Genomic DNA, 13,646 nt, shown 5'->3' on the forward strand with positions numbered 1-13,646 from the left:
ATGGCTAAGGCCAATAGCCATTGCTGCATACATACACGGGGTTTTACCATAACACCACAGAAACACTACTTATATATTCAAGGCTTCACCCCAAGAAGCTTCAATCATGGTTGAAATATTTTTTCTATAATATCCAAAGGTGCTGTTAGCAAGAAAGCATGCCTCGAAGGAAGCCAACTTCCATGAGGATGAGTGACAGTGAGCAGCGACCTTGGTCCTCATACTTCTGGGGATGGGTAATTTAGGTTCCCCAGCAAATCCTACCTGCCTGCCCCGAGCATCCAAGGTCAGAGAGCCAACACCTGGGGAGAGAGAGTTACCTGCACCCTGGATGCCAATTTGGCTGCTGTTTGGGCGGGATCAAAGACTCGGCGAGAAGACTGATCCTTGCAGAAATTAATGTGCCGATTGGCTGCGCTTTCATTAAACCTCCTCATACAGTATGGGCACTGAATATAATCTAAATGCAAAGATAAAAACAAAAGGCAATTAACGTTTCAAAAACAACTCTGGAATGGACTATATGAAATAAAATAAATGGGATATGACCTCTGCTCCACCACAAAAGAACAAAAGTCCCAGACTCTGGTTTGAGACCGCGTATGTCAGAGGGAAAGGTGTGCAAGGGGTCAATAAACGACAGAGCAGGGGAGACGTTTTTCTGTCTATACACTTACTTCAATTAAGTGTGTCCCTTCAAAATGTTTACATGATACGTTTGTTAGACAATGGACTCGGCATATTTAGGCACTTCCCACGTAAATGAATTATTCAGTGAATCCTTATGTGAAGCAAGCGGCCCTAGGTTCACACTGTTGGCACTGACGGTGCAGAAGGGCACAGAAGCCACCAGAGCCCAGGCTGTGGTACCGAGTGGGGCGGAAGGTCACCTGAGACGAGGTTATGGAGCTCCTCTCCCTCCTTATGGGAGGAGGAAGTCATTTCAAATTTGTGGGTATTTGGGATGGGATTTGAAATCAGTGTGGCTGGCAGACACGCTGCTTCTGCAGTGGCTGATTTTTTTTCATTCAACTCCTAAGTGAGGAGGCAAATAGTAAGTTTACGGAAGGAGTTAACGGAAAAAGAAAAAGGTGGGGTTCACAAAGGAGAAAAGCAAAAGCGGGAGGAGGGGAAGGAAAGTGGCTCCAGACACACACAGCTTTAGCTTCCAGGGCCAGAACCTCGCGGGCAGCTCGGTGGGCCCCAGGCCCCTCGGTGCTGCTGCCCACTGCTCTCCGCTTGGCCCTTGTTTATAATGACTAAACAGTGAGAGAAATGGGACACGACAGAACCACGGCCTTTGTAGAATGAGGAGACGCTCACAGCAAAGCCAGTTTGGAGCCCCCAACCCCCCGCCCCGAAGGAGGCGGGAATGTGAGAGTTTTCTTTTTGTTTTGTTTTAGGCAGCTGTAAGGGATGACAAAGTGGACAGGAGCGACCTAAGAGAGTAACATTCCCCTTCTGCCCTGCCAGGAACGATCTGAGACAGCACCGACCTTATACTTTGCACGGACATTTGCCTTAGTCATGCACGTCCACATGTGTGCATGAGTATCTGAAGCAGTGATGTCTTCAAGGTTAAGAGTTTTTTGAAGGCATCTTTTTAAACAATTTGGGGGAGTTTTCTGTTTGAACAAATCACTTCCTACAATGAATACTCATAAAATGTAACAATTGGCATATATAAGAAATTGGAATATGGTAACAGATGAGCACTTAGCGTAACCTTTTATTTCACATTCTGGAAGGCACATTCTGGAAGGCAGTACGTAATCACCAACTGAATACATACTGAACACCTATTACGTGCCCAGCACCGGTTTTTACTTGGGGGTACAACGACTCTGCAGAAACAAAGTTTTCCCACGGTGATAAATTCCTTGAACAAAATAAAATAGGACAGCATTGGGAAATGAAGAAGGCCCTGCAGCCTGCCTGACTGGTTTTGAGCCTGAGCTACATGCGTGAACGACAGCAAGTTACTCAATATCCTTAAGCTTCGATTTCCCCAGTCCCTACACAGCACCTATTTCATCAGGCTGTTGTGAAAATTAGCTCAGATAAGCCGCACTAGGGCTCGGTACAGTGAGCGGGTGGGACATCCTATTACTACAAGGAAACTGGCCCAGCAAGCTTGCATTTCCAACTGCGAAATAGGAATGAAACTGCTTATAAAAGTAAAATTGAAAGTGCCATTGTTGTGCAGAATTCATGACAGCGATGGAGAAAGCAATCTACAACTCAGCTCTTGGTTTGGTGGTTTCCTCAGTTTTACCAGCTGAGAGTCCAGGCTTTGATCAGAAATGCCACTACCACAAACCCTACTCAGTTTGTGCAAAGACGGTGATCGTGGCAGACTGCGTGGCTTCTTCACCCCCACTTGTTCATTCATCGATTCACTGCCACCGTTCTGTGTGGTTGGTGTCAAATGCCACCACGGACACAACAAAGCTGAGGTGTATCTCCCTGCCAACAAAAATCTCAGAGACAACCAGAAGGCTAGGCAAAGAAGCAGACAAGGACCACTCATGATGTCAGCTTCGAAGGGAGGAAGCACTGGGTCCTCCAGCAGCGCAGAGGAGGGACGTGAAGTCAAGACTTAAAGGGGCAGAGGAAGGGGTTGTTGGGTGGCTCAGTCGGCTAACCATCCAACTTCAGCTCAGGTCATGATCTTGTGGCTCCTGGAGTTCGAGCCCCATGTCAGGCTCTGTGCTGACACCTGGAGCCTGCTTCGGATTCTGTGTCTCCCTGTCTCTCTGCCCCTCCCTCACTTGTGCTCTGTCTCTCTCTCTCTCAAAAATAAATAAACATTAAAAAAATAATAGGGGCGCCTGGGTGGCTTAGTCGGTTGGGCGTCTGACTTTCGCTTGGGTCATGATCTCGCGGTTCGTGGGTTTGAGCCCCGCGTCGGGCTCTGTGCTGACTGCCAGCTCAGAGCCTGGAGCCTATTTCGGAGTCTGTGTCTCCCTCTCTCTCTGACCCTCCCCTGCTCACGCTGTCTCTCTCTCTCTCTCCTAGAAATAAATAAAAATATTAAAAAAAATAAATAAAGGGGCAGAGGAAGAAAACTTCAAATACTCTGAGAATGGAAAAAAAATTTTTTTTTGCAACAATAATCTGAACACAGCATGACTGTTTTGTACGGTCTACCCTCATCTCAGTCTGAATCCCCTCTTCCTCTATCAATAATGGTGTCATTAAAGTCACCATGTGCTGTTTATTTCCAAAGTAATGATCTTTAAAGTCTGACTACAAATGGGTTCGTAGGATGACTATGGGAAAGGTGGCCAGATCTCAGAAACATTAAGCAAGAGTCATTTTTAAAATGCAAGCACTGAGTTGAGTACCCATGTCTTTGTAGCCTCTGAAATGGGCACCAAATGTCCCAGGCCTCACTGAAAAGGTCAACTGTTTCTGTAAAGTGTCACAGCATCCTGGAAAGTTGAATGATTGGCAGACTTAAGTCGGTAAGAATTAGAATAAATACATGTGTCACAACTGAGTCATGAAATCAGGAATCATGGTGAGGAAAAAAAAATGAAATGATCTGCAAACTCATGCAAACTAGGCCACATTATATATAACCCCAGTTAAAACTGTATACGTTTTCTAGTATTTAAGACTGAGAATATACGGGCTAATATAAAATCCTCACACAGTCTAATGAAGTAATGAAAAATGTGTTATTTTAGATAATCATTTTGTTTGGTACATAAAATTATAATAAGGGCACAGGAAAGAATTTGATTATAAAGCTATATTTTAGCAGAATATGAAAGCAGAAAAATAAATTGTACATGTGATGAGATCTTACAAAGAGCATTATTTACTTTAAGGAAACAATAATCCCCACATTTTAAATCCAATGTGGAAATTAGAGAAATCCACACAGCAGGACAGCTGACATAGTTTTGTTTATTTGCCTAAAGAACTATCAAGTAGCCATCAACTCTGTAGCTTCTGCTATTAAAAGGAAATACTGCTCCTAAAAGATTTTTTTTTGTTATATAAGGCTTGTTGCCAAAGTATTATCAAAATCACAGCCATAGATCTTTCTACTTTCACATTATTTTAAGCTATATTTTCATTAGCACCCAGCAGAAGTGAAGCAATTACAAAGATTATTTTCTGGCACACCAGCACGCCCATAACAGTTGTGGCCAGGCCTCTTAGCCAGCTGCGCTGGGAGCTAATCCCACCCACCAGCACGCCCAGAGCAGCTGCAGCCAGGCTGCTGGGCCAGCTATGCCAAGGGCCAGCACCGCCCATCAGTGCACTCCCAGCAGCTATGGTCCATTTGCAAGGAGAGGCACAAGCAGCCCGCATGAAGCGCACTCCTGGAGCTCTATGATCAGGATAGATTGCACTACTGGGCTCCAGAGGCCGTCTACACAAGACCACTACCAGGAAACCTAACTGACCTAGAAACAAACACGGAGAGTAAGACAAAAGAGACAGAGAATATATACCAAACAAAAAAATGAGACAAAAGCTCAAAAACACAAACAACTAAACAAAATGGAGATAAGCAATCTACCTGATAAAAAGTTCAAAGTGATGGTAATAAAGATGCTCACTGGACTTGAGAGAAGAGTGGATGGAGTCAATGATAACTTCAACAAAGACAAAGAAAATGTAAGAACCAACCAGACAATACAATAATGAAATGAAAAATGCACTAGAGGGAATCAACATAGATTAGAGGATGCAGAAGAATGGATCAGCAATCTGGAAGACAGAGTAGTGGAAATCACCCAAACTGAACAGAAAAATAAAAAAATAATTTTTAAAAATGAGGATAGGTTGGGGCACCTGGCTCTATCAGTTAAGCATCTGACTCTTAAATTTGGCTTAGGTTGTGATCTCACAGTCATGAGATGGAGCCCCATTTCAGGCCCCATGCTGGGTGAGGAGCCTGTAATATTCTCTCTTTCTCCCTTTCTCTCTGCCTCACTCTCTCTTTCTCTCTCTCAAAAGAAAAAAGTAATGAGGATAGGTTAGGGGACTTCTGGGACAACATCAAGCATTTTAACATTCATATCATGGGGGGCCCAGAAGGAGGAAAGCAAGAGAAAAGGGTAGAAAATTTACTGAAGAAATAATAGCTGAAAACTTCCTAACCTCAGGATGGAAACTGACATCCAGGCCCAGGAATCACAGAGTCCCAAATAAGATGAACCCAAGACATGTAATAATTAAAATGTCAAAAATCACAGATAAAGGAAGATTCTTCACAGCAGCAACAGGAAAGTGACTAGTTACATACAAGAGAATTCTCCACATAAGGTTATCTGCTGATATTTTTTTAGTTTCTGCTAAAACTAAAGTCATGTAGTCTTAACTAAAGTTATTCTGTAGAAACTTTGAAAGCTAAAAAGGAGAGGCATGACCTACATTCAAAGGGCAGAGAGGAAAAAACCTATATCCAAGAATACTCTACCTGGCAAAGTTATCATTCAGAATTAAAGGACTGATAAAGAGTTTCCCAAACAAAAGTTAGAGTTCATCACCACTAAACTGGCCTTACAAGAAATGTTAAAAGAACTTAAGTGTAAAATAAAAGGCCATAATCAGAAGTAAGAAGATTATGAAAAAAATTGTTTCACTGGTAAAAACATATAGTAAAGTCAATCACTTATAAAGCTAGTATGAAAGTTAAAACACAAAAGTAGTTAAATCAGTTACATATACAACAACATGCTACTACTAAATAACCAATGGGTCAACAAAGAAATCAAAAAGGAAACCAAAATACGCCCTGAAACAAATGAATTTGAAAACACAATGTTTCAAAATCTTCCATGTAGCAAAAACCATTCTAAGAAGGAAGTTTACAACATACAGCTTACCTCAAGAAGCAAGAAAAATACCAAATAATCTATCTAAACTTACACCTAAAGGACCTATAAAAAGAACAACAAATAAAGCCCAAGTTAATAGAAGGAAGGAAATAATAAAAGTCAGAGCAGAAGCAAATGAAATTAAGAAAAAAGCAATAGAGAAGATCAATGAAATTAAAAGATGATTCTTTGAAAAGATAAACAAAATTGATAAACTTTTAGTAAGACTCATCAAGGAAAAAGGAGAACTCAAATAAATAAAATCAGAAATGAAAGAGGAGAATGTACAACCAACAATATAAAAATAAAAAGAACTATAAGGAACTACTATGAAAAATTATATACCAACAAACTGGACAAACTTAGAAGAAATGGATAAATTTCTAGAAACATGAAATCTTCCAAGACTGAATCATGAAGATACATGAAATCTGAACAGACCACTTGAATGAATAAATGAAACTGAAGCATAAATCCAAAACCTCTGAACAAACAAAGTCCAGGACCAAATGAATTTACAGGGGAACTCTACCAAACATTTAAAGAAGAGCTACTATATACTTTCTCAAACCATTCCAAAATATTGACGAGAAAGACATACTTCAATTTCATTCTATAAGGCCAGCAACCTGATACCAAAACCAAAGAAGCTAAAAAAAAAATTATAGACCAATATCTCTAAGCAACAATCCTCAACAAAATATTAGCAAACTAAATTCAATTAATTCACATTAAAATAAGTAAGTCACAGGGAGGAAAAGTACAGCATAGGGAATATAGTCAATAACAACCAATAATTTTGTATGATGGCAGATGGTGGCTACACTTATCATGGTGAGCACTGAGTAATGTACTGAATTGTTGAATCAATATGCTGTATGCCTGAAACTAATATAACATTGTATGTTAACTATACATTAATAAAAATAAAAAATGTTTAAAAGATCACACACCAAGTGCGATTAATTCCCTGGGATATAAGGATGGTTCAATATCTGCAAATCAATCACTGTGATACACCACATTTAAGAAAAATAAAGGGTAAAAATCATACAATCCTTTCAATAGATGAAGAAAAAGCATTTGACAAAATTCAACATCCGCTTATAATAAAAACTCTCAACAAAGTGGGTACAGAGGGAACATACCTCAACGTAATAAATGCCATATATCGCAAACAAAGAGCTAACATCATACTCAATGATGAAAGGTTGAGAACTTTTCTTTTTCCCCTTAGATCAGGAACAAGAGAAGAATGTGCACTCTCACAACTTTTGTTCAACATACTACTGGAAGTCCTAGCCACAGAATACAGACAAGAAAAAGAAGTAAAAGACATATAACCTGGTAAGGAAGAAATAAAACTGTCACTATTTGCAGACGACATGATACTATATACATAGAAAACCCTAAAGACTATTAGAAGTAGTAAATTAATTCAGTAAAGTTACAAGGTACATAATTAATATCCAGGAATCTGTTGCATTTCTATATGCATCAAGAAGAATAAAATACATTTAACCAAGAAGGTGAAAGACCTGTACTATAAGTATAAAACACCGACTAAAGAAACTGAAGACCACACAAATAAATGGAAAGATACACCATGCTCATGGACTGAAAGATTAAATATTGTTAAAATGTCTATACTACCAAAGCAATCTGCAGATTCAATGTAATCCCTACCAAATGACCACTAGCATTTTTCATAGATCTAGCATTTTTCATAGATCTAGAACAAGTGACAACATTTTTATGGAACCAAAAAAGACCTTGAATAGCCAAAGAAATCTTGAGAAAGAACAAAGCTGGAGATATTACAATTCCAGATTTCAAACTATATTACAAAGCTCTAGGAATCAAAACAGCATACTCCTGTCACAAAAACAGACACAATGGAACAGAAAAGAGAGAAGAAGGCAAGAATATACAGTAGGGAAAAGACAATCTCTTCAACAAATGGTGTTGATAGATACATGCAAAAGAATGAGAAAGGCCATTTTTTTACACCATATACAAAAATAAACTCAAAATAAATTAAAAACCTAAATGTAAGACCTGAAACCATAAAAATTCTAAAAGAAAACACAGGCAATAAATTCTTGGACATAGGAGTCAGTACTATATTTTTTGATCTGTCTCCTTACACAGGGCAAAAAAAGCAAAAATAAACTAGGACTACATCAAACTAAAGAACTTTTGCACAGTGAAAGAAACCATCAACAAAAAAGACAAAACAACAACAAAGATAAAAAAGCAACCTACCGGCTGGTAGAAAATATCTGCAAATGATATATCTGATAAGGGGTTAATATACAAAATATATAAAGAACTCCCAGAACTCAAAACCTAAAAAATCTGAATAAAAAATGGGCAGAAGACCTGAATAGACATTTTCCCAAAGAAGACATACAGATGGCCAACAGGCACATGAAAAGATGCTCAACGTCACTAATCAGGGAAATGCAAATCAAAATCAACATGAAATATTACTTTACACTTGTCAGAAGGGACAGAAGCAAAAAAGACAGGAAAGGGACTCTTGGGTGGCTCAGTCAGGTAAGTGTCCGACTTCAGCTCAGGTCATGATCTCACGGTTCGTGGGTTTGAGCCCCACGTCGGGCTCTGTGCTGACAGCTAGCTCAGAACCTGGAGCCTGCTTTAGATTCTGTATCTCCCTCTCTCTCTGATCCTCCCCTGCCCATGCTGTGTCTCTCTCTCTTTCTCACTCAGAAATAAATAAAACATTAAAAAAAAATTTTTTTTTAAAGACAGGAAAAAACAAGTGTTGGTGGGGATGCAGAAAAAGGTAACCTCCATGCACTGTTGGTGGGAATGGAAACTGATGCAGCCGCTATAAAAGAATATGGGGAGTCCTCAAAAAATTAAAAATATAAATACCAGGGGCACGCACCTGGATGGCTCAAGCCAACTCTTGATTTTGGCTCTGGTCATGAGGATTTGGTTATGAAATCGAGCCCTGCATTGGGGGCTCAGTGCAGAGCATGGCACCTACTTGGGATTCTCTGTCTCCACTCTCAAAATAAATAAACTTTAATATATATATATTATCCATATATATAATATATATATTATCCATATATATAATATATATATTATATATATATATCCATATAATATATATATATTATCCATATAATCCAGTAATTCCATTTCTGGATATTTACCCAAAGAAATGAAAACTCTAATTCAACATGGGTGGACCTAGAGGGTAATACGTTAAGTGAAATAAGACAGAGAAAGATAAATAGCATATGATTCACTTATATGTATAACCTAAAAAACAAATGAACAAATGAACAAAAAACAGAAACAGACTTATAAATACAAAAAACGAAGTGGTGGTAGCCAGCAGGGGAGGGAGGTGCAGGGATGGGCAAAATAGGTAAAAGAGGTAAAAACTTCCAGTTACAAAATAAGTAAATCACCCTTTCCATAAACGATGAATCTTAAATAGTAATCCTAAACAAAGGATAAAGAAAGGATAAAGAAAAAAGGTCATCTCACCAAAAAATACTTTTTTAATTTTATAAAGTTATCTGTAATTTTCCTCTCATTAGAAAACAAAACAAAAACAAACACCAGATGCAATACAAAAAGTATTACCGAAAGCATCCTATCCTACTTTTCCTGCTTCCTCTGATTAAAAAAAGTTTCCTTAATCAAGAGAAACTATTACAAGAACAGAAAATTAGGATGTGCTCTGCCAATGGGTAAGAGATCGACACCCACAAGGATCAATTTCAACACTGTTATAGTGGTCCAAGTAAAATACACTTCATTTTTCACATAGAGCTCTAAAATTCAAATCATTCAGCAAGTGAAATAATCTTCTGTTAAGGATAGTCAAGGTAAGCTCTTTTCACACTGGAAAATTATTACGGCCAATATAATCCTTTACTCCACACATCCCTGTGCACTTCAGTACCAAGTATTTTCATCTTCCCCTCAAAACTTAGAAATGGGTAAGTAAATAAGTAAATCAGTCATGGGGATAAAAAGTACAGCTAGTAGTGAATGATATTATAATAAATTTGTATCATGACAGATGTTAACTACACTTAATATGATGAGCATTTTGTAATGTATACAAATGTCGAATCGTTAATGTTGTATGCCTGAAACTAATAATAGTGTATGTCAACTGGACATAAAAATAATTTTTAAAAACCTGTATTTTTAAAAAGATTATTTTCTGGTTATAGAAGTTCCGATTATTTCTCAGATGATTTTTATAGTGTGATTACACTGTGGGTTTGGAATTGGTTTTGTTTTTTTACTCTTTCAAATGAGCTTTGAGAACTAATTTACATGAAGTAAAATACACCTATTTTAAGCATACTGGCCAGCGAGTTTTAATAAATGTACACACTTCATCTGAAACACAGGACTGTTTCATTACCCCAAAAAGTTCCCTCATACCCGTTTTTCAGTCAATATTCCCCCAAACCCAGTCTCAATCAATCAAAACTCAATTTTCTGTCACTAAAGTTTTGGGGATTTTTTGTTTGTTTTTGAGAAAGAGCGTGTAAGCATGACTGAGGGGGAGGAGGGGCAGAGGGAGAGAGAGAGGCTGAATCTTAAGCAAGCTCCATGCTCAGCATGGAATCCAATGTGGGTCATAACCTGAGCTGAAATCAAGAGTGGGACTCTCAACCGACTGAGCCGCCAGGCACCCTTCCTGCCACTCAGGTTTTATCTGTTCTATAGTCTCACATAATAGAACACCCATGTTGCTGCCAATATAGTAGCACTTTCTTCTTACTGTGGAGTTGTATTGTTTTGTAAATAATTACACAATTTGTTTATCTACTCACTTGCTAATGGACATTAGCAGGATTTTTCCCCCTAGCTTATGCTATAAAGCCACTATGAACATTAATATAGAAGTCTCGCCTAAGGACACGTTTCCAGTTTGTTGCAAAAATACCTAGGTATAGAATTGCTCTATAAATAAGCATGTGTTTAACTTAAGAAAATACCAGTGCAGAGTAGCTGTACTATTTTACACTCCCCTCAACAGTGGGACTTCCAGCTGTTCCACATCCTAGCTGTCATTTGTATTGTCAGTCTTTAATTTTAGCGATTCAAGTGGGTATGCGGTGGTATCTCACTGTGGTTGTAATTCACATCTCCCTGACAGAAATGATGTTGGGTTTCTTTTTATGTGCTTATCAGCCATTATTTTGTGATGTATCTGTTCAAATACATCTCTCACTTTTTTCTTACTGGGTTGTCTTATTGAACTTCAAGAGTTCTTTATATATTCTTGATAGGAGTCCTCTGACCATATGTATTATGAATATTTTCTCTCAGCCTGTGGTTTGCCTTTGCACTCTCCTAAGGGTGTCTCTGAAGACTAAAATTTTTAGGTTTGGTGAAGCCCAATTTATGAATTTCCTTTTAAAAGAATCTCTACCTTTTATATCCTGCTTATATCCTTTGTTGACTCTTAGATCTAAGATTTTTGGTTTTTCTGGAAATCTTATAGTTGTAGCACTTATATCAGGTCAAATTCCATGGTGAATTAATTTTTGTCAGTTAATTTTTGTATAAGGATCACAACTCATTTTTTTCCAAATGTATATCTAGTTGTCCCTGTTTTATTAATAGAACTATCCTTTCCTACATTGAATTTCGCTTTGTCAAAAATCAATCGCCCATACCTGGGTGGTAGGTCTACATCAAGATTCTCTTTTCTGTTCAACTGATACACCAATGTTAAATTACTGTAACATCAAAATAACTTTGACATCAGGCATTGTCAGTACCCCAATTTTCCCCCTTTTTTCCAAACTATCTTGGCTATTCCAGATCCTTTGAATTTCCACATAATTTGAGAGTCAACTGGTGAATTCCTTATGTGGCAAAGAAAACTTGCAGGGAATTTTACTGGAATTACATGGAGTCCATAGTTCAATTTGGGAAGAACTGACATCAAAACATAATATCAAGTCTCTCAAATCATGAAAATGGGTAAATCTCTTCATTTATTTTGGTCTTTTTTAATTTCTCTAAACAGTGTTTCATGGTTTTCATTTTTCAAGTCTTACACATATTTTGCTAAACATACGTCTAAGTATTTAATGTGTTTTCATAATTGTAAATGTATTTTTAATTTCATTTTTCAATTGTTTATGCTTACTATATAGACATATAAATTATTTATGTATATTGACTTTATATCCTCAAAATGTGTTAAATGAACTTTTAATTCCAGTAGGTTTCTTATAGTTTCCTAAAATCTTCTACATTTACTCATTCATGATTATGTTGTCTATGAATAAAGGCAGTTTTACTTCTTCTTCCTCTCCAATAATTTATTTCCTTATTTCAGTGGGTACTACGTCTCCAGTACAGTGTTGAACAGAAGCGGTCAGAATAGATATCCTTGCTTTTTCTCATCTCAGTGGGAAAGTGTTCAGATTATCAAGTGTAATGTTAACTGCAGATTGTTCAAAAATGCCCTTTTATTGAGGTGTTTCCCTTCTTTTTTTTTTTTTTTTTTTAATTTTTTTTTTATGTTTTTATTTATTTCTAGTAGAGAGAGAGAGACAGCGTGAGCAGGGGAGGGTCAGCGAGAGAGGGAGTCACAGACTGAAACAGGCTCCAGGCTCTGAGCTGGCAGTCAGCACAGAGCCCGATGCGGGGCTCGAACCCACGAACCGCGAGATCATGACCTAAGCGAAAGTCGGACGCTTAACCGACTAAGCCACCCAGGCGCCCCGAGGTGTTTCCCTTCTATTTCTACCTTTCTAAGAATTTTCTTTTTAAAATATATACAGGTGTTGCATTTTGTCACAAGCTTTCCCTGTATCTAGTGGGATAATCATATGCTTTTAAAAATATTTTGTTAGGGGCACCTCAGTGGTTCAAGGGTTAAGCATCTGACTTCGGCTCAGGTCATGATCTCATGGTGTGGGTTCAGGCCCCACGTTGGGCTTTGTGCTGAAAGCTCAGATCCTGGAGCCTGCTTCGGATTCTGTGTCTCCCCCCCTCTCTGCCCCTCCCCTGCTCACACTCTGTCTCTCTCTCAAAAATAAACAAACATTAAAAATTAAAAAAGAGGGGTGCCTCGGTGGCTTAGTCGGTTAAGCGTCTGACTTTCGCTTAGGTCATGATCTCGCGATTCGTGGATTCGAGCCCCGCGTCGGGCTCTGTGCTGACTGCCAGCTCAGAGCCTGGAGCCTGTTTCAGTCTGTGTCTCCCTCTCTCTCTGACCCTCCCCTGCTCACGCTGTCTCTCTCTCTCTCTCTCTCCTAGAAATAAATAAAAAAAACATTAAAAAAATTTTTTTTAAAAATAAAAATTAAAATTAAAAAAGAATATTTTGTTAATATGGTGAACTACATTTACTATTTTTTTCCCTCTAATTAATTGAGGTATAATTTGTTCTTGTAACTTTTTATTTAAAAAATGTTTAATTTTTTATTTATTTCCGAGAGAGAGACAGCACAAGCAGGGGAGGGTCAGAGAGAGAGAGGGAGATACAGAATCTAAAGCAAGATCCAGGCTCTGAGCTAGCAGTCAGCACAGAGTCTGATGCAGGGCTCGAACCCACGAACTGTGAGATCATGACCTGAGCCCAAGTCAAAGTCGGACACTTACCAACTGAGCCACCCAGGCACCCCTCTTGTGACTTTTTAAAGAGGAAGTATACTGAGTAATTGGTTTAAACCTTTCTTCTTTTCTACTTATAAGCTTTTTAAAAGTATATAAATCTCCTCCTAGCACTGTTATAGCTGAATCCCACACATTTTGGTATGTTTTCATTACCATCTGTTC

The 13,646-nt window shown here is 38.3% G+C and overlaps 1 protein-coding gene across 1 annotated transcript in view; it reads right to left on the minus strand.

The window, feature by feature from the left end:
- The window catches only part of ZC2HC1B (zinc finger C2HC-type containing 1B), a 43,389-nt gene that overhangs the window by 11,275 nt on the left and 18,468 nt on the right, over nt 1-13,646 (minus strand). The window contains exon 5 of the mRNA XM_039230905.1: nt 321-460. Within this exon, the coding sequence (XP_039086836.1) occupies nt 321-460 (140 nt within the window). The remainder of the gene's footprint in view (nt 1-320; nt 461-13,646) is intronic.

Source organism: Hyaena hyaena, unplaced genomic scaffold, assembly GCF_003009895.1.
Source record: "Hyaena hyaena isolate Hyena2069 unplaced genomic scaffold, ASM300989v1 scaffold_52, whole genome shotgun sequence".
In the NCBI taxonomy this organism is placed as follows: Eukaryota; Metazoa; Chordata; class Mammalia; order Carnivora; family Hyaenidae; genus Hyaena; species Hyaena hyaena.